The 23795-nt window shown below is 42.1% G+C and overlaps 7 protein-coding genes across 16 annotated transcripts; 4 read left to right on the forward strand and 3 right to left on the reverse strand.

The window, feature by feature from the left end:
• Positions 1-717: 717 nt before the first annotated feature.
• On the forward strand, positions 718-4054 carry LOC6623366 (uncharacterized). The gene is made up of 2 exons (XM_002046325.4): positions 718-2258; positions 2314-4054. Exons 1-2 carry the CDS (start codon positions 1566-1568, stop codon positions 3532-3534), a joined length of 1914 nt encoding a protein of 637 aa, XP_002046361.2. The 5' UTR covers positions 718-1565; the 3' UTR covers positions 3535-4054.
• On the reverse strand, positions 3103-6314 carry LOC6622236 (uncharacterized). 2 transcript variants are annotated; one of them, XR_004303691.2, is made up of 7 exons: positions 6054-6314; positions 5130-6000; positions 4809-4960; positions 4134-4753; positions 3755-3907; positions 3613-3684; positions 3103-3540 (listed from the first exon to the last, which is right to left on the reverse strand). XR_004303691.2 is itself a non-coding variant. In XM_070208525.1 (4 exons), the coding sequence occupies exons 1-4, from the start codon at positions 6128-6130 to the stop codon at positions 4135-4137; spliced, it is 1719 nt and encodes a 572-aa protein (XP_070064626.1). In that variant the 5' UTR covers positions 6131-6314; the 3' UTR covers positions 3998-4134. The 2 variants fall into 2 exon arrangements, 1 of the variants encoding a protein (XP_070064626.1); XM_070208525.1 differs by lacking the exons at positions 3103-3540; positions 3613-3684; positions 3755-3907 and having other exon boundaries at positions 3998-4753.
• A 132-nt stretch (positions 6315-6446) lies between these two features.
• On the forward strand, positions 6447-8569 carry Dpm2 (Dolichyl-phosphate mannosyltransferase subunit 2). Its single transcript, XM_002046327.4, has 2 exons — positions 6447-7163; positions 8387-8569. The coding sequence occupies exons 1-2, from the start codon at positions 7055-7057 to the stop codon at positions 8527-8529; spliced, it is 252 nt and encodes an 83-aa protein (XP_002046363.1). The 5' UTR covers positions 6447-7054; the 3' UTR covers positions 8530-8569.
• A 135-nt stretch (positions 8570-8704) lies between these two features.
• Positions 8705-10082, forward strand: LOC6622238 (nicotinamide riboside kinase 1). The gene has a single exon (XM_002046328.4). It carries the CDS (start codon positions 8710-8712, stop codon positions 9697-9699), a length of 990 nt encoding a protein of 329 aa, XP_002046364.1. The 5' UTR covers positions 8705-8709; the 3' UTR covers positions 9700-10082.
• A 102-nt stretch (positions 10083-10184) lies between these two features.
• Positions 10185-16303, reverse strand: Strip (striatin interacting protein). Its single transcript, XM_002046329.4, has 4 exons — positions 16112-16303; positions 12314-13215; positions 10466-12252; positions 10185-10404 (listed from the first exon to the last, which is right to left on the reverse strand). The coding sequence occupies exons 1-3, from the start codon at positions 16247-16249 to the stop codon at positions 10467-10469; spliced, it is 2826 nt and encodes a 941-aa protein (XP_002046365.2). The 5' UTR covers positions 16250-16303; the 3' UTR covers positions 10185-10404; position 10466.
• On the forward strand, positions 13576-16094 carry Gtpx (Glutathione peroxidase homolog with thioredoxin peroxidase activity). Of its 4 annotated transcripts, none has more exons than XM_015175603.3 (4): positions 13595-13712; positions 14882-15126; positions 15313-15633; positions 15695-16094. In XM_015175603.3, exons 2-4 carry the CDS (start codon positions 14905-14907, stop codon positions 15884-15886), a joined length of 735 nt encoding a protein of 244 aa, XP_015031089.1. In that variant the 5' UTR covers positions 13595-13712; positions 14882-14904; the 3' UTR covers positions 15887-16094. The 4 variants fall into 4 exon arrangements, with proteins under 4 accessions (XP_015031086.2, XP_015031089.1, XP_070064628.1 ...); XM_070208527.1 differs by lacking the exon at positions 14882-15126 and adding an exon at positions 13927-14058 and having other exon boundaries at positions 13637-13712; XM_015175601.3 differs by having other exon boundaries at positions 13650-13712; positions 14916-15126.
• An 866-nt stretch (positions 16304-17169) lies between the features above and the next one.
• On the reverse strand, positions 17170-23644 carry nSyb (neuronal Synaptobrevin). Of its 6 annotated transcripts, XR_004303692.2 has the most exons (7): positions 23501-23644; positions 22731-22766; positions 22310-22460; positions 22086-22244; positions 21969-22020; positions 20690-20805; positions 19199-19316 (listed from the first exon to the last, which is right to left on the reverse strand). XR_004303692.2 is itself a non-coding variant. In XM_070208528.1 (6 exons), the coding sequence occupies exons 2-6, from the start codon at positions 22757-22759 to the stop codon at positions 19138-19140; spliced, it is 570 nt and encodes a 189-aa protein (XP_070064629.1). In that variant the 5' UTR covers positions 22760-22766; positions 23501-23644; the 3' UTR covers positions 17170-19137. The 6 variants fall into 6 exon arrangements, 5 of the variants coding, with proteins under 5 accessions (XP_070064629.1, XP_015030964.1, XP_032290896.1 ...); XM_070208528.1 differs by lacking the exon at positions 20690-20805 and having other exon boundaries at positions 17170-19316; XM_032435005.2 differs by lacking the exons at positions 19199-19316; positions 20690-20805 and adding an exon at positions 20055-20428.
• Between the last annotated feature and the right edge of the window lie 151 nt (positions 23645-23795).

Below are 23795 nucleotides of genomic sequence, written 5' to 3' on the forward strand. Positions count from 1 at the left end.
AAAATTGGTGAAAAACGTTTGTGTGCAACTTTTTTTGTTTCCCTTCCGATCGGCTCGGAACTTATTTTCAAAAAGATCTTTGAGAGAATTCATTTTAAAAGTGTCACGGGCAAAGTTGGGATAGGCAAGTTCTTATTCTATACAGACATGGGTCTAAACATAGCACCACCCCCCTCCCCCCACGTCATTTGTTGACGGTTTTTACGTCTACCTCAATTTGGCATCTAAATCTGGAAATCTGATTGTGGGTCAAAACCCATGTAAAATTGTACCCTCAAATATCCAAGATTAAGACGGGGCTTCGGGGAATGCATGTGTGGAAAAATCGTACATATAAATATAAAACTATGTACATACATACATACATAAATAAATACATACATATACATACATACATACATATACATACATACATACATATACATACATACATACATACATATACATACATACATATACATACATACATACATACATATACATACATACATACATATACATACATACATACATATGCATACATACATACATATACATACATACATACATATACATACATACATACATATACATACATACATACATTTACATGCATACATGTACATACATACATGTACATACATACGTAGATACATCCACATACATACATACATACATCTACATACATACATACATCTACATACATACATACATCTACATACATACATCTACATACATACATCTACATACATACATCTACATACATACATCTACATACATACCTACTTACCCGCCTACTTACCCGCCCACCTCCTCCAGCGCCGCCGCCTCCTGCTCCACCGCCTCCTCCACAGTTGCTCCTCCAGAGGCCAACGTTTCCTGCCTTGTTGAATTTCAGCAGAGCCTACTTCAATTTTTGAGAATCGAGGAGGACAGCACTTGGCAAAAATTCGTTTTATTTAAATTTGCAGCATAGCGACAAAACAGTTTCGTTTGCGTTTTGTATGGAAAAACAAACATGCATGCATACATACATATATACATAAATGCAGACATACATACATACATACACTAACACACACACACACACACATTTGTATATATATATATATATAATTAAACAGAAATATCTATCTCTATTTATAAGTCTATTGATTCTAGCTGCTTGAATGATTGACTAACTGATTGACTGATTGAAAATCAATCACGACAGCGATGAAAATGCCTGCAAAGACGGAATTTTCAATTTCACCTACAAATGTGGAAAATGGATGGATAACGATTATGTCGAACTTTTCGTTTATCATCTAATCTATTTCTTTCTACACACTCCGCCTTTCACTCTCTTCCTCCCTCTCTGTCTCTCACACACCTTTCTTCGCTCTCCCTCTCACGCTCTCTCTTGTTGCTCGATTGAGTTAATTTACGTATTTAAATATTCATTTGACTTTATAAGAAAAGAAACGAATCCAAGTTGAGGAAGGTTTTCGATTGCAATTCCCGGAATGCAGCTAATGGACAGGTGCTCCAGCAGCAGGTGGAGCAGCAGGCAGGCAACGCATTTTAAAAACCCAACGATTTGGTGAATGGAGCTCCACTTGGCTGGTGGCAACACTCGGAGAACTATGTGGCGCACACATCTCTGGTGGAATGGACTCCTGCTGCTCTCGTGCGTGCAGAGCGTGAAGCCAAAGAAATATATCGTGCGGACAGAAGGGTGTAAAATCGAGGATCCGTATCCGTATGATGCCGAGGTGTGGAAGAACTTTAAGCGCATTGAGTACACGGAATGCAGCACGCTCCAGCCGCTCACCCGGGCGGAGTACAATGCCAGCACGGAGTTCTATCAGCTCCATATCAATCAGAGTGCGTTCCAGCAGTATCTGCAGATTGATCTGGACTTTGCGGCGCATTCATCAAGCTCGCCCAGCTGCTGCTATATGCCCGTGGAGCGTGTCACGGAACAGGAGGTGGATCTGGGCGAGAATTGCATATCCTTCGAGAGCGGCGTCCAGCTGCGTAACACAACGCTCGGCTTTCTCGTCCAGTGCTATGCCAATGGCAAACGGATCTATACGAACGGACACGCAACCGTGCCGGAGCGCGGGCACGTGCGACGCCGCCTGGCGGAATGGGCGATAGAACGTGGAGAGGCTGTGCCCAGTGTGCTCCTCGTCGCCATGGACACGATCTCGCGGCAGCAGCTGATGCGCGCGATGCCCCTGACACGGCAATATCTGCAGAACACGGGCTGGTTCGAGCTGGCGGGCTATAACAAGGTGCGACACCAAATCCTACGGGGAACAGTTCAATTGAAAATCTTTCTTCCTGCAGGTGGAAGACAACACGTTGCCTAATGTGCTGCCTTTGACCACGGGCTACAATCGCAACAGCGTCAATCACATGTGCAATCCGCATGAGGAGGAGGGTCTGGAACGTTGTCCGTTCATCTGGAAACTCTACCAGGATCTGGGCTATGTGACGGCCTTCGGGGAGGACGATACGCCCATCAACACGTTCAACTATCTGATCAAGGGTTTCCGCCAACCGCCCGTGGATTATTATTTGCGTCCGTATTTGATGGCCGCGGAACAGTGGCTGGACGGAAGCGACCAGCTGGAGCAGGACTCACAGCCGTGCCTGGGCTATCGGCATGCCGCGGAGCATGTGTACGACTATGCGCTGGAGTTCACGCGACGCTATCGGAACGACAGCTACTTCGGGTTCTTCTGGACAAACACGCACAGCCACGGGAACAGCATATCCCGGACGAGCGCGATGGATCGGTATATGCGACGGTTCTGGCAGCGCATGGCCGAGCAGGGCACCATGGAGCACAGCGTTGTGTTCTTTCTGAGCGATCATGGCCTGCTGGATGGATCCACCAGGCGAACGCCGCTCGGCTGGCTTGAGGAGCGTTTGCCCTTCCTTTATATTTGGCTGCCGCCGCATTTGAGGCAAGCCCATCCGGAATTTGTCCATGCACTGAATGAGAATCGTCAGCGTTTGACCAGTCCGTTCGATGTGTTCGTCACGCTCAAGCACATCCTCCGGCTGGCCAGTCCCAATGACCTGGCCCATTTGCTGGGCGATGCTGCGGATTGCCCCAGCTGCCAGAGCCTGCTGCAGCCGGTGCCGCTTGCCAGGACCTGTGCGGATGCCGGCATTCCGGAGCATTGGTGCACCTGCAGATCCTACTACACCTACAGCCGACATACGTCCACGGATTATCTGATGGCCCAGCTGATAGTGCAGCACATAAATGCTCTGTTCGAGAAATACAAAGATGGCAAATATGCGGGACTCTGCAAGCCCTTGACCCTGATGAACATCATGCGGGCCTCGATTGCCCGGCTCAATAAGGCCGATAATCCGCGCATCTCAATACATCGGCTGCAGATCCAGGTCGAACCCACGCAGTCCATTTACGAGGCAACCTTGAGCCACAACAATAGCTCCCAGAATATGGTTATATCCGGAATAAGTCGTCTGGATGAGCACAAACCCTTCTGCTACGGCGAACAAGTGGATCAATTTATTTGCAAGTGTCGCTAAGAATAGCTTATCAAGGATAGGAAGCAAGGATAGGTCTTATTTTGTTATATATACATGAATATTATAATATGTACTTACCTGAAAGTCAGATCCATAAGCACAATTTTATTAGAATCTCTTAGTACGAAGCAAACAGACGTTTTTTTACCACTGAAAGAAAAATAAGTAGAGTTAATTTTAATTTTAATATCAAACTTTTTAAATTCAAATTCAAACCAACCTGCGCCAAATCGCAAATTCGATTAATATAATAAATCGTCATCGATAGTTTCTCACCACGAAACTATGGCGATAGTTTGCAACTATCATATATTTATCGTCAAGTGTTATCGTTGCTGCCCAACAGTTATCGTTATCGAACTTTTTCAAATGCCTATATTTAAGAAAATACACAATAAAGTTAATTCTACTACCGAAAATGGAAAACAATATTTTATACTTGAGTTAATTAAAAAAAAAACACTTGTTATGGGAAACATATTAGTAGCTATTTAAATAAGGCAAATTGATATGCATTAAACTTCAGAGATACTTCTAAGAGACTCTACTTGTTATTGATATGTTAAAGCTTTCGAAATTGTCCTGGTAATTAGATTCACCTCATATATCACATGTATAATAGACGCCTTGGCAATCGTCGCACTTGATCCTGCGGCTGCTCTGTGCATCAATGGGCTGCATTGCCTCGAAGTACTTGGACACAACTGTTAAGATCTCGTCGCGATGCTCAACCAAAAACTCGAAAGTAAAGTTCTCGTAATTGTTGATGCACTGCATCAAGATGCGATAGAGCACCGATTCCGTGGACAGAAATGTGTTCAACGAACGTTCAATGCCATCGAGATACTCCTCGAGAAACTTGCGCACCAGCTGCAGGAGTAACTGTATCGACTGCTCCCCAAAGTACTTGGCCAGAGCGTCGAGCACATCCAGCAGGCTGCCCACGTGCCCAATATGCTGCACAAACTTATCACCAAAACGTTCGGTTAACGCATCCACATTTATATGCACCTGCCCGTCCGGGTCCTGGCTGATGAGCGTGGCGCCCAGCGCAGCCAGCGTGGCGGCACCTTCGCTCAAATGCTTGTGAATCTTATGCATGCCCAGCAGCGCCTCCTTGAAGGGTATATCATTCAGCGTGCGCACCATATCAAACTTCTGGCCAGCACAGTCGCTGTGCAGCTTGGCCGACTCCTCAGCAATTTGCCCAAAGACTTGCCTACAAGCAAACGAAGAGGATTAGCTCGTCTGGTAAGATAGAGTAGAACCTTTACCTGGTCTGATTGCTGACGGCGTGCCGCAAGGATTGGCCATCGGTCGCCTGCTTGGCGAGGCGCAGATTGTTTATGGAGTGCGTAAAGATGACCAGACTGGCGGCTATTTGGAGCACATCGAGGCTGCTTAATGGCTGATCATCGCTGATTTTCTGCAACAGGAAGGAAAGCATGTCAAAAAACGGGTCTAACCGACTATGATATACTCTGCAAATAAATGGAAATGGGACTTCTCTCTGGTAATTGGGTTTGTGGCCAAATATCCTCTTTTCGCTTTGTTAACAGAGTATAGAAATTAATGAGCACAAAAGCTCGACTCACCGAATACAAATCGTAGACGCCATTAGCCACACCCGTGCCCGATAGTACAATGGATGACACATTGATGCCCTTCACGGCCAACTGAGCAGCCGCATTGACTTCGGTGCGCGCCACGCTGAGCGCCGTGCTAGCGCCCGCCGCGCCCAAGCCGACAACGCCGCCGGCCACGCCCAGCCAGCTGTTGCGCGATTCGTTGTCGAGCAGCGATATCGACTGTCCATGCTGGCGGCGATCGTGCAGACAGTTAACGGAGCGCACGGTGCTGTAGGCAGCGGCTGTGACGCCCACCACGGTGGCAGCCAGCAGTATGGTTGGCGCCACGGGCAAAGCCAGAGCGGCAGCGACGGGCACGCTGGCGGCCAGGCCACCGACTGTGGCCAGAGCATCGCCAGCTTTAAGTAGTGCGCGTTTTGAGGCGGGCGTGGCATGCACCATGAGATGCACACCATTGTCCTCGTCGTTGGTGAGTCTGTAGATGCCCTGGCAGGGCGCAATCATTGTGCCCTTGGGCAGCGTATTGTTGTAGACATATTGCCGCCAGTTGGCATAGACCCGACCATGTTCGTCTATGAAGATCATGCAGCAGTTGTCGCTGTTCTCGCTATCCTCCCGCATGCACTTGCGCGTCCGTATGACGGGATGACAGCTGTAGCTGGTGGCATGCAGCGCCAGTTCCGGATCCGTTTCTGGTGTCACCAGCACGTAGATTATTGCCGAGAGAAGCATGCGATTTGTATAGCGCCTCTGACGCCAAACATTCTCAAATACTTTCTGGCGTCGTCTGGCCAATGTTTTGCTTCGCTTTGCCGTATTGCCGCTGATTAGATGCTCAATCTTTTGCATAAGCACCTCGCCCTGATCTGGCGCAAGTCTGCAAGAAAATCATATTAATTTGTTTCCTATTGGATATTGGAATTTACTTACGCATCCCAGATGATTTCCGAGCGCAGTCCGCTGCTCAGTGCAAAGTCCCGTTGCACCTCATACACAGAGCGCGTCATTTTTTAACTACATTAAACGATGCGTAATTAACGATTCTACAATAAATTCGATCATCTGTTCGTTGTTATTCGTTTGGTTGCCAGGGCAACTAACAGCTGACTGCAGCAGTCAATAAATTGCACAAGCATACGCAAATGTATGCAAGTGTGCGAATGTAAATTGTAAATTGAAGGAGGGTTTTTTGAATTTATAATAAAGTTAAGATGCAGCCCTGACGATACCAATTATTTTAAACAGGGCCGTTACATCAATTATAATCTATCGAAATAGAGTCGCAAAAAATGATCGATACCTGTGTATTAATTGCCACAGCCCTGGCATTTTGTTTATAACTAAATACGCGCAACCGCCGGACACAGCTATGCGAACGTGTGTGCGACAAATTTACAGTTTAAATTCAATTAAAGCAAGCAAACACTGACTAAAGTAAAACTGTAGTGCTCCAAATGCAGCAAGCAAACTACAATTACGGGCAATTTACGTAAGAATTAACAAGAGTGCACAGTGCGAAGACAGCACACAAATTGAACAAACAGCGTTGTTGGCCAAAACTACCCAAAAGCGCACACGCACACACGCGCACGAATACCAAGAACAAACAGAAATACACACATATATACACATATGTATATATGTTTGTATGTATGAAAATATACACATGTATAGACACATATAAGCCGCAAGTAACTAACAATTGACATTGTGGCCCACCTGTTTGTTTATGACGGCGGCAAAAACTTAAGAGGAAAAAAAAAATACAATTGTTAACAAATTGCGTATGCATGTGTCACGCATTTGTTGTCGCCGTTGATAATAACAATAGAGCTTATGTACATGCATGTACATAACCCTAGACGCAGTTAAAAAGCCAATCAAACCAAAAAACCTCGCTGGTCGCGTGTCTTATTTACATCATCTTATTTATGGCTTCAAATGCGCAGCTCGGCAAAATCATTTTGTTAATCGCAATTGCCGTTTTTTTCTACTACTTCTTCTGGGTGGCAATACTGCCGTTTATGATACTCGATGAAGGTGAGTATCAAAACAAACACTTCTATGTGTGCGTATGTGTGTACGTGTGTGTGTGTGTGTGTGTGTCAATATTATTGTTAGCTTTATTAAATAATCTCGGCTTTCATTTGCAGACTCAGCTTTGCGGCTTTTGTGCGGTAATTAAAGTTCCGCAGATTAAATTCGTTGTGTGCGACAAATATACAATATATACATATAGACCATGCCCCTTTACCCCCCACCCCCCTCCCTTACCAACCTGCCCTTCATTGAGTTAATGATGATGTAAGGTGTGTGTGTGTGTGTGTGTGTGTGCTTTTTTTTATGTTTCGTTCTGTTTTGCCGCAGGGGTTGCTAACATTATTAATTTTTGTATTTTCTGGCATTTAGCAAAATAGAAAGCTGCCACTTTCTAAGCTTAATAACTAATTATCATTTTCGAAGCTTTTCAAATATTGCAAACTAAAATGTGTGTTTAAATTTAATGATGTTTTTCAACACGTACAGTGCTCACTCGCTAATTGCTACGCCCAGAGGTCAGAGTTGTCAAGAACACAAAAATGAAATTGTAGAAATTTTAAAAAATTTGTAACTCTTACAGAAAATATTACGATTTGATAAAAAAAAAAACCTCTATTATATTATACATAAATTATTGTTGTATAAATATTGATGTTAACAGTTGAGGCGATTTGTTTTTCTGCGAAAAAGCGTCTCAGCTCTTAAGCATAATTATTTGCTATAGGCAGTGCATATTACATAGTAAGCCAGATCGGGCCACTATATCATATAGCTGCCATTCACATTAGATATCGGAAATGAAATGTTTCTATATAAAACTCTTGTGTTAATAATTCGAGCAGCTTAATACATTTTTTTCAAGGGTATTTCCACTTTGTCAACCCAATGATAACAGTTTTTGCCGCTAATTTATTGCGTTCTGTTTTTAAGCACATGCTCTAAATATAGAATTTGAGAAAAAAAACAAAAACATCAGTTTTAAATTGACCTCAAGAAAAACATTTAAAAACAAAAACAAATAAGTATAAAAAAAATATATATATATGTATTGAAAATGTTTGTTAGGCAAGACTTCATTTTGTTTGCGTGTTCACTTTAGCGAGCGTCCACTGTAGCTAGGTGTGCCACGTGGCAGTTCGATTTAACACAGTCAATGTCAAGGTCGTTTTATCCATCTCCCTCTAATGTGCTCTCCTCTTTTACTCTGTCTCGCTCTCTCTTAGGTAATGTCATATTGTCGCTGTTTCCGCCGCTAAAATACGCGTTCATTGTGCCCACTGTATTTGGGGTCATCTGCCTGGGCGGCATTGCCGTATTCAGTTTCTATCACATTTGGAGCATTACGCGGCAATCGAAGCGAAATTGAAGATTGTGCCCGCCGTGAAAAAACAAAAAAAAAAAAACAACAGACGCACATGTGAGGCGACGCCAGCGACGTCAATAGGGTCGCCATCGTCTCTCGCTGCGCGAGATCAAGCGATTACAACCAGGCGCAGCTACTGCGGCTGCGACGGCTGCTCTGGCCGAGGCCTCAGTTGGTAACAAGATGCCGCAGTGGCTGGTCATTGGCATCTCGGGTGTCACCTGTGGCGGCAAGACGACGCTGGCGAAAAGTTTGCGCGACTATTTCAAGGGATTGCGCAATGCGCCACTGTGGAATACACCGTATACGATTGGCGAGGTGCAGCTCATCTCGCAGGATGATTACTTTCTGCCCGTCGATGACAGGCGGCACAAGCGTGTGGATAAACTGAATGCGATCAACTTTGAGCTAATCACCTCGCTGGACACCAAGCAAATGCTGGCCGACATAGCGCACATCATCAATGCACCGCCCACGGAACAGATCGCTGCCTACGCCAACTTCGAGCATTACGCTCTACAGTATCAGCAGCAGCAACAGTTGCAGCAGCAGCAGCAGCAACAGCAGCAGCAGCAATATAATGCGGCATATTACGGCAAACAATTGCCGCCGGCTGCCTATCAATATCATCCACAGCAGCAGCAGCATCTCCGGCAATCGCAGCATCCCGGCCAGCAGCATGCGGATCATCTGATGCGTTTGAATATCAATGCACAGATTGCCGCTCAGCTGCGCGATAAGAAAATCAATGTGCTGCTAATTGAGGGCTTCATGATCTTTAATCAGCCGGAACTGCTGGCGCTGTGCAATCTCAAGTATCACTTCCATTTGCCGTACGAGAAGTGCTATCAGCGGCGGATTAAGCGCACCTACGATCCGCCCGATGTTACCGGCTATTTTGAGCTGTGCGTTTGGCCCTACTACGAGAAGAACTTTGCCGAGTATCGCGACTGCAAGGACATTACCTTTCTCAACGGTGAGATCAGCAAGGAGAAGATCTTCAAGTTTGTGCTGCAGCGCATTGTACACTATTTCGAGGAGCGTTGCGATGTGCCCACCGTTGCCGCAGCTGCGACCACATCGCCGATTGCCTGTCCGCCGCACCAGAAGCGCTTCGGCATGCTCTACATGGCGGCCACGGCGGCGGCGTCGGCCTGTCCCATGGAGCAGTAGCCAAGGAGGCTAAAGATCCTGTAAAAAGCAAAAATCATGTACATTTAAATCCTAGTTTTAGCCTGGAATTTAACTGGATTTATGCATCTTTCACTAAACTTAAGCTAGCTTAAAACACGACACATTCACGACAAAATTAAATATGGTTCAGGAATACAACTATATAAACTATATATATATATAGTAGGATGGATAACAAAATCACATGAATGAAATTCAATATATATTATTATTAAAATATATAATTAGAGCCTAATAGAAATGCATCCTCCAGCTGTAAATATTAGACTAAGAACTATCTATAGTTATTTTTTTCTTGTGCGAAGCAAAACACACCGAATTAAAGTATACACTAAAAACGCCTGGAAGAGGAGCCGAAACAATTCGTTTGTGCATTGCTAAATTTGTAATTGTTATTTTATTGCTCACGCAGAGTCTTAAATGGGGAGGTGGGGGGGGAAGAAAACGGATTGAAACGTCGTAAATGAAAATAAATAGATTATACATATATTATCGTATATATAGAAGTAGTATGTGCGATTATACAATACTCTATCGAACGGGTTTGATTAGCTCTGCATGCACGAATTTATTGCCAATTTCTTGAATGATTAGTTTAGCAGGGTTTGCGATTATATCAATTGTCGACTTAGAAAGTATGTTAATAACTTTATGCTTAATTATTCTGCCTCCATCCAGTTCCGGCTGCAAAAGAGAGAAAAGACTAGTCAGTGATGGACTCTTGCGAATATTTAGTTGCAAACACCTTAGAGCGCATCCCAGTCGGTTTGACTGTTGTACACCTCCTCCTCCAGCCAGACGGCATAGTTGGCCTTAAAGTAATCCGTTAGCTCCACCTTGCGATCCCACCAGCCCGAATGGCCAAAGAATGCAAAATCTGAATGCGTCAGTATCTCATCGCTGGGAAAGCCACCCTCTACGCCGTAATCGTGCAGCTGCTGGCTCTGCTGTCCGCTGCTGTTGGTGACGCCGCCGCCGCTGCTGCCATTGTTGCCATAGCCATTCGAGTCCCGATCACCGCTGCCATTGCCCGCATGCATATTGGATTGCTGTGCATTCTCGGCATTCTGGGCGGCGGTGCCATTGTTGCCCACTCCGACTCCGCCACCGGCGCCGCATTTTTGCGTAGCCTCCGGATAGCGGCGCAGGTTGAAGCGATCGACACAGGCGCGCAGCGTGCACTCCTCGGCCTGAAAGTCCCAGGGACGCGACTCGAGATCATTGCCAAAGGCCCAGTCATCGTTCAGGCGATGTCGCACCTTGGAATAGATGGCACTCAGAGTCTTCATGTTGGACTTGCGCCATTGTCGACCCAAGTATTTGGTTTGCATCTTCAACAGCTTCAGCACGTACAGCTGCATCATGGCATGCCGCACCTTGAGCGTCTTCTTTAAGATAGGCGCCGACTTGAAGACGACCAACATCATGACGCGCGAATGCTTCCACTTGATTAGCTTGTTGAGAATCCGCAGCAAATTGATGCACGAGAAGACATTGCGCCAGGAGTACGGCTTATCGGACATCTCACCACCATACACAAAACTATCGCCGCTCAAATCCGGCTGCTCACCAATCACACAGGAGGGAAAGTCGAGCAGGGGTATTGAATTCTTGGTGTTCACATACTCCGTGATGGTCTGGTTGAAGAACTTTAGCACCAAGGGTATGCAGTTGGCAAACACCAGATGCTGGGACATGAACTCGAACTGATAGACATGGTTAATCTTGAAATGCTTCAGATAGAGCAATATTATGGCCGAGACAGCCTTCACAATGATTTCCTTATGGCGACCCATGTCGACGGTCAGTTTAGTTGACTGCGTCGCGGTCAGCGGCATTTTCTTGGGCAGCACATCGGCCATTATGTTGATGCTCTCTGTCTTCGACTTGGATGTGGGCGAGGCGGCCAGCAAGACCTTCAGCAGGGCTATCATATATTGCGGCAGATTGGGCAATATGGCCTGGTAGAGTATCTCGGCCGGCGTCAGCTTAATCTCATCTTCGTGCGTTGAAATGGGATTGCGTGCAATGTCCTCCTCCTTCTTGATCTGCATGTCCGCCAGGCTGACATACATGTGACGCTGCAGCGTCTTGAAGCCCTCATGAATGGGCTGCGGCAGACCCGCCAGACTCTCGTGATCCCCAATCAGCGAGTAGCCAATAAACTTGTTGCGCGATATATCCAGGAACTGATCAATATCCTTCTGGCGCACCTTTGGCGTCCAGGGCAAACGCGCCGTTATCTGCACGGCCGGCACTGTGGCCGGGGGCTGTGTAAGACTTGGTTGATTGTTCGGATTAGCTGTTGCCGTGTTGCTGCTGTTCCCGCTGCCACTGTTGTTGCCCGACGACGTGGAAGCGGAGGGATCGTCAAAGGGTCGATAGTACTGAGAGAGATCGTCCTCGCCATTGCCCGTACCCGAGCCAGTTGTTGAATTGCCATTGTTGGCATTCGGGCCGCCCTCATTGCCCGAGAGCTCCATATCGATTTGCTCCGGCTCGTCCAGGAAGCGTTGTTTCATTAGCGAACGCCTGTTGGGCAATAGAATCAAATGAGAGTAACTATTTGAATAATAATAAATAAAAACCTTACTTGAAATTCCGCTTGGGATACTGATTCTCCAATATATCCGTTGCCGTCGCTGGCGGTGAACTGGCGCGCATGCATTTGGTTACCTCCAGTGTGTCCTCTGTGATCGGTTCCAGCCCGATCTTGGCTCTGTACTCGTTCTTCAGATTCTTCAGCACTTCCATGCCGCCAAGTCCCAGCAGCGAGACCTTCCACAGCAGCAGCACAACCTTCTTCATGGGAAACTGTGGTGCAGCGCCGCTACAGAACCGCGTAATCATGCCCAATAGCTTGACGGCGAGTAGCTCACCGTCGGGCAGGGGGCTGTTGATCTCCTGCACAAAGGACTCTGCCAGCTGCTTGTAATCCTCACTGCCCTTTTCGCGCTCATCGCGTATTGTCTCCGTTATGATATACAGCACTGAGAGTATGACCCGTATATCCGTTGAATCCACCAGCGTCACGTTGGTAATCTTGACCGCCACAATATCTGGAGAGCAAGCGGTCTCGATCTCCATGTTGAGCAAATCGATGAAGGAGGAGAAAACGCCCAGCTGATAGAGTACAATCACATTGTCGCGCGTATTCTGATGCTGCTCCTCGTCCGATTGCACCTCGGCCCAGCAGCCCTGTGCCAAATATAGGATGCAACGTGCCGCCTGCATGCGAAAGGAGCGATCTGATACCTCCAATTGATCGACCAGTTTCATCACAATGCTGCGCTGCGCAGCGGCGTCCTGCTTCTGCCAATTTGGCGGCAGATCATATAGATCCATTTGGTCCTCAAATGCCTTGACATTCATTTGGAATTCACTGAATTCCGTGTAACTGTAGAGTTCGGCAATTTCATTTTGATAGCTATCCACATCGGCGTAAACGAAATCCAGATCAGGCCCATCACAATTAGCATCCACGTCGTGAGTATCCTGCTCGAACGAGTTGTTTATGGATGAAAGCATCATTTAGAGGCTGTTCTGGACAAGGTGCAGCAAATATGTGTATGTGTGTAGAAGTAGATGTGTGTGTGTGTATGATTGTGTGGAAATATGTATCCTGGCTTGGCAGTACGGCTGCTAAGGGCACGCCCTTTTCTCACTACACTTTGCCAAAAGCGCGCATAATACTATTTATGCGTTAAACACTGCATTTCACTATAAATTTTGCAAACATAATTATTCGGCAGACTATCACAAAAAATCAAGCACAAAAGAAGAAAATTTTGAAGTGTGACCAAACTATGATTACAATTTAATACCACACACTACGATATATCGATATGCATACTGCGATAGCATTCTACGATATCAATATCGATACTCGTATTGCGCCCGTTGCCTCCCACAGCAGCTATTTATTTGTGTGTTTCGCACAGTGCCGGCAGCAGTTTTCATTTGAGCCTCAAAACAAAACGATTACGAAAGAAGTAAGAAATTTCACATACTTGATCAAAAAGCATAACAGATTTCATTTGTGGAGTGTCCGCGTGCAAAGAGCATAGCTAGTGCCCTCACGATTGGCTGTACTTTGTACCCTCAGTGCATATCAGCGTGAGCTTGCAGATTCTTATTGGCACAGTGACTACCAACTGCAAGCATATACATACATTCATACATAAATATATATATATCCATATATAGAACTACGTTTCAGAATCAGAAATTGTGCATTTGTAATTAAATGAAAAGAAAATGGCTGGCCGTTCAATAATATCCCTTCTGCTTGGTGCACTGGCCACGGCCTTGGGCTCGTACATCTACTTCACCAATCAAGTAATTACAATTTCTAACTACTGTCACGCACACAACTACAACTACAGTTCTATCGAAAAGTTTGTTTGCATGCCCAGTCAAATGTCGCGTGGGGGCTACTAATACGACGTTTAATCTAATCAGCGCATATTCCATATTAGTATTAAGAACAGAACATATCGGAATGTCAATATACAGTTATCTACATATGTATGTACATACATGTTGACTCATTCACTCAGACGTAATTTCAAATGTGACTTTGACCTTCAACCATGCAACCATTGTTGTGGCAGGCCATTTACCGGCTGAGCTAGTTCTGAACAGTGCTGCCAGTTCCGATTTTTTCACGCCAAACTAGCTTTTTTTTATACTGTGGTTCCGATAGAATAGGTTTTTTGAGAATTGCATGTAAACGAATTCAAATCTAATCTGGAAAATCATATCTCTTAATAAATTATCATCGCTTATCTACCGAATTGGTAAAAACACATAAATATTTTTGATTATCATCATTACCTTCATTTCATTTTAGATTTTTGATTTGAACATTGAACATTGAGAATTTATGAATGGCCGCTTTCACTTAATGTAAATTAGAGATTTTTAAGGAAGTTCATGTTTTGGACATGCATATAAATAACTACCCAGAAACAAAGTCTCAACAGATTTGTTAATGCAATTTTAAAAGCCAAATCTAGCTTCTTTTTTAATGAACTCTTTTGCAACTCGAACTAGCTGCTTCTTTTTTTGCCACTGGTCAACACTGTTTTCGACTTCCTATTCGATTCTCATTAATGACTGATAATACAGATACGTGTGTAATCCTTATGACTATTTGCAGTTGTCTTCCGCTTGCTATTAAATATGAATTTCAGACACATTCAAAGCATTACACGGCGAACATTCAGGTGCTTCAAATTGCCAGCAACAACAACAACAACAACTCGTAATTTTGGTATAGCTGCAATTCAAATGAATCAGTGTCCTCGCTATTGTGTTGTCCTTTTGCCATTGGTCGCCGTTGTCAGCAGTGTTAATTGCAGCGCGGATTTGGCAACGAAGTCCCAATACTCGACAGCAGCTGCCGTGAGTAGTCGTAGTAGTGTCTGTTTTATGTAGTTGTTGCGACTAATCCTAAGACTAGCCAAAAACTAAAACCCTGTTCGCCTGCTGTTGTTGCTTGTTGCCTTTGGTCTGACTGCATCTAAATTCTGTTGCTGCTTGTGCTCCTTTCTGTTTTTCATCAATTGTAATGCCTTCTATTTGTTGCAGCTCGACATGTCTAACGGCGATTACAAGAATGCAGCGTCCATTTACGAGTTTACCGTGAAGGACACGCACGGCAACGATGTCTCGCTGGACAAGTACAAGGGTCGCGTTGTGCTCATAGTCAACATTGCCTCCAAGTGCGGTTTGACCAAGAACAACTATCAGAAGCTGACAGATTTGAAGGAGAAGTACGGTGAACGCGGCCTGACCATTCTGAATTTCCCCTGCAACCAGTTCAACTCCCAAATGCCAGAGGCCGATGGCGAGGCCATGGTTTGCCATCTGCGCGACTCCAAGGCAGACATTGGCGAGCTCTTCGCCAAGGTATACGAATTGTTTATCCAGCTAAAGCACATCTAAACGTTGTTCTCTTTCCCCCATATAGGTTGATGTTAATGGCGATAACGCCGCACCGCTCTACAAGTATCTGAAGGCCAAGCAGACTGGAACTTTGGGCAGCGGCATCAAATGGAATTTCACCAAGTTTTTGGTGAACAAAGAGGGCATCCCAATTAATCGCTATGCACCCACCACCGATCCCATGGACATAGCCAAGGATATTGAGAAATTATTGTAGATCCCGATCTCTCGATCTCTCTCTATCAATATAGCTCCTAAGAAGAATTATCTAACTATCTAGCTTGCGTCATATATATGTATTTTGACTGTAGCCTATAAACTAGTCCTAGCCTCAGTTCTGGGCACATGCAGTGCATGTTCAATTTGTAATTGTATTCTAATAACATTTACTTCAAATAAACGCAAATTATCTATGAAAAATGAAATCGTTAACTACACTTACCTCCATGATGGCCATGCGCGCCTGCCGATAGAGCTTGGCCAGTATGCCCACGTTCATGATGACGCCTTCGCCCTCATTTTTGGGTTTGCGCACCAGCTTGTAGTGTATCCAGACCATGTCATGTTCGTGATTCGTCATAAAATATATAGTTATATATAGAGATATAAATGTGAGCTCCTGTTAAATGTTAATATTTTGTATTTTGTGCTTGTTGAATGGTAGCTGAAATTTGAAATTTTGAATTATAAAATAGATAGAAGTTGACTACTATATAATTTCTCTAGAAATACAAGGCGAGAGCCCCAACTGTTTATGCTGTTTATACCCTGAAACCCATTCAAAATGGGTATAAGGGTATATTGTATTCGTGCAAAATCCAAATGTATGTAACAGCCAAAAGGAAGCATCTCCGATCCCATAAAGTATATATATTCTTGATCAGCATCAATAGCCGAGTCGTTCCAGGTATGAACGCAAGGATCTCAGATTTTATTTTATTTTAGATGTAGGTGCTCCTAGTGCCTGCACAGATCGAGTTTGTTTCCGATAATCGATAACGCACTCCGTTTCCAAGCAATCGATAAGAATCGATATCGATATTCTGTTTTGTAGGCAATTTTGGTAAATAACAAGAGCTAGAGTAAACAAACTTGACACATAGCTTCTAAAATAGAATATATATATATGCATTCGATGTTGGAAGAAGAGGGTTCAGGGTATCCCCTAGTCGGGAGCTCCCGACTAGAAACTCTTACTGGTTTCTTGTTGTTTGTTTTCTTGTTTTTTTTTTTGGTTTTTGTTTATTTATTTAAATAATTATGTATTTTTTGGGTGCAATTAATCATTAAATTAATTAGTATTAGTATTATTATTGTTTATATAAGGTTCATATATATATTTATACGCATATATATATAATTATATATCGACTTCAACTTGCTTTGTTTTGCTCTATTTTTTGTTTTCTCTTTTTGTTGTTATCCTTCTGCTTCGCCTTTTTAAAACATTTTTTAACCATCTTTTCTTTTCTCTTTGTTTTTAATACGCCTACTGAGTGCTGTTTTTTGTCTTTTCTTTTTGGTTTTTTGTTAGTTCAACTCGTAAATTTGGGTTTTTTTTTTGTTTCGTTTTTAACATATACACACACAATTGTTATAGATTTGATTTGTTGTAACTGCTTTTACGGATAAGTACATTATACATCATATATATCGTGTTCCAAATGAAAATGATAATTAATCAGAACGCACTTTTATTTACTGCACAAACACAAACATTGTCGCTAGTTAGAATATATATATATTAGTTATTAGTTAAGTTTAGTCATAGTTCTTGTTGAATGTTTTATATGCATATGAGGTGTGAGGTGTGTGTGTGTGTGTGTTTGTATTTGGTTTCTCTTTGTATGTGCTTGTTTGTATTATTATTAATTGAACAAAACTCTATCAATATTAAGCAATTGGCGACATATTGTACACGCTATCAATATTGCTAAAAATACCTGCACATTGTTTTCTATTTATTTGAATATTTTTGTTCTATTTTTTTTAGTTTTGTTCAATTTGGTTTCCTGTGGTGCCCCATTTTGTTGGTTGGCAAAGCACTTTCGGGCAGGCGCTTGTTTAATTGTTAATAATTTGATTGTTTAAATATGTATGTATGTATACATTTATTGAAACAAGTCAAATATCTATATATATATATATATATTGGGTGAGTGTGTGTGTGTGTGTGCTGCAGTGTTGCCAAGTCAGCTAATTTTAGCTAAAATTCGGCTATTTTCAGAGATCGTGAGCGTTAAACATTTGAATTTTTAAACGAGTACTAACAACCCTGTCCATGGCCAATGTGTACTCAGCAAACTAATTTAGCTACATTGATTTTTGTCGAAAATTGGCAGTTGGCAACACTGGTGTGCAACGGCTTATTGAAATTTTCCGCAAATGAATTCGCAAATATGACTTATTATTTTTGTTTTGGAATTGTCGTATGAAGTGTATTTTCCCTATATACCATAACATATCAAGTTAAATAGTAGATGCATTATGCATTATCTAAGTAATTCGCATTTGTAAATGAATAGCCAAATATTAGATTATTTATGCCCTTCTCTTTAGCTTTCGCTTTCGCTTTAGCTGTTTGTCAAATTAATCAGATCTAATTAACAAATTGTGTGACAAGCGCTTAATTTAATCGTTGAACTGTTTGGTTTTTGTTTTGTTTCTTTAACTGAAAATCGCAAAATTATTATTATTGTATATTTTTGCTAAATGTTTGCTTTTCTTTTTCATCTTTTACTTGATTTGACTACATTTGCTTTTTAAATATGCTGCACATTAAACATTTATTTAATTGATTTAATTTAGTACTAGATAAGTAGATTGTTGTTCTTTGTTACTTGCTGTTATCATAAATTTCTTTCTTTCTTTTTTTTTTTTTTTTTTTTTGGATTATACATTTCAATAATTTGTTAAATAACCTTTAGTTAGGAACAAAAGCTTAGAGTTTCTCTAGATTTGTTTTCTTGTTGTTCTTTGTCATGCTTTAGCCGAAGAAACTGAGTTCAAAGAGCTGCGAATGCGAAAATTTGTTGGCAAGCAACCTGAACCTTGTCCAGCGCTGGCGCTCCTTGTTGCCAGCGCACAGGGGTTAAGTATATTAAGTACAATATATATATAGCATAGCTTCAATCGTATATGCATATATATAAATATATATATATGTATATATATATTAATTATGTATATATATAGAGTTTGTTTTTATGCATGAAATAATGTAACCATAAACAAATTAGCAACAACTTTTAATTTGTCCGGAGCGTCTTTTAGTTTTGTATTATAATTATTATTCATATTATGAGTCATAATTTACTTAAAATGTTTTTGCATCTGTCGCATCTGCATAGAAATTATTTTGCTTGCAATTCTCGAGACTTTTTTAACTGAGTTTTTGTTTGTTTTTTTTGTTTTTTTTTTTTAGAGGTTATTTGCAATCGAAAACTGTTTCAACTGTTCGATAATTACTTATACGCCGCCGTGCTCCGGCTTGGCCACAATCCCGGCCCCGGCCCCGGCTCCATCATCGACCAGCGCCGACTGTCCGCCTGTGGCTGGCTGCTGTTGCTGCGGCGGCGGTGGTGGCATATACGGCGGATATTGCGGATATTGCGGCGCCGGCTCGCCGCCTATGAGGCCAAGTTTATCTGCGTAAGGTAGTTTGGGATAGAGAGAGCGAGAGAGAGAGAGAGAGAGAGAGAGAGTTAGTTATTGGCAAATTAGATAAGTTTCCATTGCGATTTGCTCAATTGAATGACAATTACATTGATACGATTACACACGAGTATTACGTATACGCCAAATATAATACACTTCTATTTAGGGTAGGGCGGGGTAGGAGGGCAATATAAAGCTCAGTTATGGCGGTTAATTCAAAGCATAATGGATAAGCTAGTGCCACGCCCAATAAAAATAACGCTACCGTTATTGAGCGCGTCTTGGCCTCAAATATGTACAAATATTCATTTTGGGAAGACTACTTATAAAATTTAACTGATTTTAAGCGTAGAAATTTTCATGTTTTCCCCAACCAACTCGAGGTAAATTTTGTTTTTTTCAAACCAATTTTCAGTTACATTCGGTCCCCCGGTTTAAACTCTTGGTGCATTAAAACTTGGGCAAATTGTCAATTTTTTTTTTTTTTTTGGGAAAAACAAAACAAAATAAACACATTTAAATATGGTTTGAACAACAACATCAATAATGTTCATAAATCATAAAGCACACGCATTAATTGTAAAAACGAAAAAGGAATTTGCGTACGATAACGGTAACATACAAACATGCAGATCAAATGATAATCGATTAATAATCGATATGTTTTTGGTATTTTTTTTTTTTGTTGCTGTTGCTTACAGTGTTCGATAATATTGTAATTTCGAATGGTTTGAGCTAAGTGTGAAATGTTTTTTTTTTTTTGATACTGCTTCAATTGCAGTTTTTTTTTTGATGTTGTTTTAGTTGTTGTTGTTGTGCTGTTGGTTTTTGGATAGTACTTGTTGTTGTTGTTCATATTAAATTGTTGGTTATGAGCGTATTTATTGTGCTGTCGCCACGTCATCCGTCGGACTCGGTGGGTCATCGGTCAATTTCTCAGCCAATGGTTTCTCGAGTGTCGTTGTTGGTGGTTGTTCGGATTTGAGTGTTTGGTGTGCTACTGATGCTGATGCTGATGCTGGTGCTGTTACTGGTGCGGATGCATGAACCTGCTGCAGAGCAGGAGGCGGAGTAGCAGCAGCATCATCCGACATGAAAGGTTCTACGAGAAAGTTTCGAATTGCATTTTCGATACAAAGCCATTAAAGTGGAACCAATTTTTTTTTTGTTCTTTCATAATTTTCCTTACATTACATTAGTATGTGAAATGAGTGTGTGTGTGAGTGTGTGTGCGTGTGTGTGTGTGGAAAATAGTTTTAAACTATTTGGAAAACTGAAAATAGCTTTTAAGTGATTTGTGCGCCTAGCAATAATATTTGCAATAATGATTGACAAAAATATATTGCATTTTTCTTGTTTTTACCTCGAAATAATAAGATTTTAACGAATTTTTGGTTTCTTTTGATAATTTCTTATTGATAAACATAACATAAAGCTAAAGCTTGCACAAATTGTTTTTTTATTTTTCTTCGTCTTTCTCTGTAATTGTTGGATAAAAAAGTTCAGTGAGTGTACAGTAAATGTGGGCGTGGGCGTGGATTTGGGCGTGGTGAAAAGTGGAGTGTAATTCTCAGTGTAGAGAAAAGTATAGAGAAAATTATAAAAATCTTAAAAAAATCATACGAAAATTGCAGTACTTTATGCATTTGCTGTTTGGGACCTGCGGCCCATACTCTATAATTAATTTGGGGCGTGGCTTTGTATTTTTTTTTTACATTTGCTTTCTAGTTCAAAACGAAATGAAGACAAACTTGAAACGAAACACTTAAACAAACCACAAAGTGAACGCATCTATTCAATTCCATTCACAATGAACCACAAGTAGTTCCTACAAATAACGAATACAAATGAATATCGTTCAACTTCGCTATGGATACTCAAAATACTCGATTGAAGCGGACACAGGGGGGGACACACACAAATACAATGATACGATAACTATAGTTAAAAAAAAATAAAAACAAAAAGGGAACAAACAAATTACCGAACCTGGTGCGATAGATGTTATCGTATGGAACCAGATGATGTTGAAGTTTCTTTTTTTTTTTATATAATTTTTTTTTTTGCTTAAGTACATTGGATGTAATTGCTCGATGGATCGTTCGATTTTGGATTAACAACAATTTTTGGGCAATTTCGTAAGGCGTCAATTTCGTTTTCGAATTCAAACTCAGTTTTTTTTGTTTTTTTTTTTCTTAAGCGAACGATCATCAAACGTGCTCTACTCGCAGCGGTTGTTAAATGAGATTTGAATTGTCGACATAGTTGGGTTGATTTTTAGCATTGCATTGTAACTAAGTTACTAATTAGTTGCTGCTTATAGTTAGTTTAGCAAACTACATAAAGTTACCTAGAGAAAGAAAAGTTGACGGAATGAAAAAAAAAAACAAACAAACGAAACAAATTGAATTTAGTTTTGTGTTTAGTTCCAAATCAAAGCTAAACAAATTAGAGCTAAAAGAAGTTTTCTCAGAAATCAAAAGCAAAAAACAATTATTGTTCATTTTTTCTTTTTTGGGATACATTTGGAGAGTGTGTGTTGTGTGTGTGTGTGTGGGGGGGGGGGGGAAATATTTGGTTGTGTTTCTGTTTGGGCTGCATGTGATGAACACTTTTAGGGAATTTCCGCACGAAAGACTTACTTGCTATGATGCCAACAATGACCAGTCCAATGACGCCCATGATGATCATCATCTGTAAATGGGTAGAAACGGAATAGTTTACTTAAAGTCAATTGAAGCAGTTGGACTTGGACAGACCTTCAAGTTCTGCAGCCAGAATTTTCGTTTTAGCTTGCCCGCCTGCTGTTCGAACTGCGAGGCGCCCTGCTGCAAGGCATCGGCACGATCGTCCAGCTCGGAGAGCTTGGCATCACGCTCCAGCACCTTCTCGACATTCGTGCGCATAATGTCCACGACCTGCAATATTGGGCAAGGGATTGAATTGGCCAGGCGTTCGATTATTCGATATGCTCGCTGCTTACCTCATCGACCTGGGCCTGCGTTTGCTGCAGTCGCTTTTGTGCCGCAATTTGTTGCGGATTGCGCGGTCCGCCCACAATTTCGCCGTCGGCGCCCTCGCCCGCCGGCGGGCCATCGGTTGGTGGTGCATCGACAGCTGCTGCAGCGTCCGCCCTGCGTATGGAGAGAGAGAGATAGATAGAGAGAGAGAGAGGAACATTAGTCATCCGACATAAGGATATTTGCCAAGTCTAATCAACTCCCCATGGAGCACTCAAATGAAATAAGTACGGGCTAGCTAGGGTTATTTAGTTACACATGATGTGCTTGCAACATTTACGAGATACATTTATATATATATATATATAATTAATGTGTGCTTGTGAGTTTTTGGGCAGAGTGCGCAAGTTCTAGCCGGACTAGTCCATAGAGCTGGGCACTTACGGTTCCTTATTTTTGTCTTTCTTGCCCATGTCTCGACTGTAAACAGAAAATCAAAATCATAAACAAAATTAAATACAAAACTCTTTCAAATCAAGCTTACATATTTTCGCAAAAAACCTACGTTCCTTTGCATGACTAAGCCAACTTGTGTTTAAGTTTATCGATTTTGTGGGAAAATCCACATGTGATGCGGCGGACATGGAGGAAACGGACACGGACATGACCGGACGGCAAAATGAAAGATCGACAAGAAAGATTCGCATTAACAATTCAAACTGAATAAATCGTTAATTTGGGTAACTATTTTTTTTTTTTGTATCTTTCTTTCCAGGCGAGCCCATGCGGCGTATACGTTATTGTTTGTCTGTGTTAGTGTGAGCTTGTGTGCGTGTAAGTGTGTGTGTGTGTACACAGTGAGTGCTCTTTTGCGCGAACACGTACGAATCAGAAAAACTGATATATCATTTTTTTTTTTTGCAAAAAATTAACAATAAAAAATGTTTCTTGCCAAAAAACAAATTCATTTTGAAAAATATTTAGATTTTTTTTTCAAATATATTGGCAAATTTCATATGATTTTTGACTAGAAGAATTGTTTGCTCGCTTGCGAAATATTTTTTGGGCTTAGTATTCAATTAATTGACCGGCTAAAGGCGAACTAAGGTCAGCTCAATGTTGTTGTTCGTTAATGCAGCGTTTCACTGTAGTTGCCTTTGTTTGCGCGTAACGTTCGAAAGAGAAAGAGAAATCAATAATTTCCATTTACTTACATTGCTTTCTGTTTGGTTCTGCTTCTTCTGCTTCTGCTTCTTCTTCTGTTGTTGTTGTTGTTGTAACAGCCGCTGCTGCTATTGTTGTTGTATTAATAAATTTGAACGTCGCCTAACGTCTCGGACTGTATGTGTCCGTGTCCGTGTCGTTCCGTGTACTTTTATGCACTTGCCCAAACGTCTTTCGGTTGAGAGCGCGTTGGTGGTTGCTGCCGGATGCCGGAGGGGGGCTCGGGTAGGCAGGCTGGCAGGCTGGCTGGCTGCAGGCGCAACTTTTGGCTATTCGTTGTTTTTG

The sequence above is a fragment of the Drosophila virilis genome, chromosome 3, assembly GCF_030788295.1.
Source record: "Drosophila virilis strain 15010-1051.87 chromosome 3, Dvir_AGI_RSII-ME, whole genome shotgun sequence".
In the NCBI taxonomy this organism is placed as follows: Eukaryota; Metazoa; Arthropoda; class Insecta; order Diptera; family Drosophilidae; genus Drosophila; species Drosophila virilis.

What these genes read in the sequence shown, in the direction of transcription:
- LOC6623366 (XM_002046325.4), top strand. Translation starts at nt 1,566, where the DNA reads ATGGAGCTCCACTTGGCTGGTGGCAACACTCGGAGAACTATGTGGCGC. An exon ending in AGCTGGCGGGCTATAACAAG is followed by an intron (nt 2,259 to 2,313) that starts GTGCGACACCAA and finishes TTCTTCCTGCAG; the next exon opens with GTGGAAGACAACACGTTGCC.
- LOC6622236 (XM_070208525.1), bottom strand. Translation starts at nt 6,130, where the DNA reads ATGACGCGCTCTGTGTATGAGGTGCAACGGGACTTTGCACTGAGCAGC. An exon ending in TCGGAAATCATCTGGGATGC is followed by an intron (nt 6,001 to 6,053) that starts GTAAGTAAATTC and finishes ATTTTCTTGCAG; the next exon opens with ACTTGCGCCAGATCAGGGCG. An exon ending in GCGTCTACGATTTGTATTCG is followed by an intron (nt 4,961 to 5,129) that starts GTGAGTCGAGCT and finishes TTCCTGTTGCAG; the next exon opens with AAAATCAGCGATGATCAGCC.
- Dpm2 (XM_002046327.4), top strand. Translation starts at nt 7,055, where the DNA reads ATGGCTTCAAATGCGCAGCTCGGCAAAATCATTTTGTTAATCGCAATT. An exon ending in GTTTATGATACTCGATGAAG is followed by an intron (nt 7,164 to 8,386) that starts GTGAGTATCAAA and finishes GCTCTCTCTTAG; the next exon opens with GTAATGTCATATTGTCGCTG.
- LOC6622238 (XM_002046328.4), top strand. Translation starts at nt 8,710, where the DNA reads ATGCCGCAGTGGCTGGTCATTGGCATCTCGGGTGTCACCTGTGGCGGC.
- Gtpx (XM_015175603.3), top strand. Translation starts at nt 14,905, where the DNA reads ATGAATTTCAGACACATTCAAAGCATTACACGGCGAACATTCAGGTGC. An exon ending in AATACTCGACAGCAGCTGCC is followed by an intron (nt 15,127 to 15,312) that starts GTGAGTAGTCGT and finishes TATTTGTTGCAG; the next exon opens with CTCGACATGTCTAACGGCGA. An exon ending in TTGGCGAGCTCTTCGCCAAG is followed by an intron (nt 15,634 to 15,694) that starts GTATACGAATTG and finishes TCCCCCATATAG; the next exon opens with GTTGATGTTAATGGCGATAA.
- Strip (XM_002046329.4), bottom strand. Translation starts at nt 16,249, where the DNA reads ATGACGAATCACGAACATGACATGGTCTGGATACACTACAAGCTGGTG. An exon ending in CGCGCATGGCCATCATGGAG is followed by an intron (nt 13,216 to 16,111) that starts GTAAGTGTAGTT and finishes TCGTTCGAGCAG; the next exon opens with GATACTCACGACGTGGATGC. An exon ending in TATCCCAAGCGGAATTTCAA is followed by an intron (nt 12,253 to 12,313) that starts GTAAGGTTTTTA and finishes ATTGCCCAACAG; the next exon opens with GCGTTCGCTAATGAAACAAC.
- nSyb (XM_032435005.2), bottom strand. Translation starts at nt 22,759, where the DNA reads ATGGGCAAGAAAGACAAAAATAAGGAACC. An exon ending in CGCAGGCCCAGGTCGATGAG is followed by an intron (nt 22,245 to 22,309) that starts GTAAGCAGCGAG and finishes CCAATATTGCAG; the next exon opens with GTCGTGGACATTATGCGCAC. An exon ending in CATTGTTGGCATCATAGCAA is followed by an intron (nt 20,429 to 21,968) that starts GTAAGTCTTTCG and finishes ACTTTCTCGTAG; the next exon opens with AACCTTTCATGTCGGATGAT.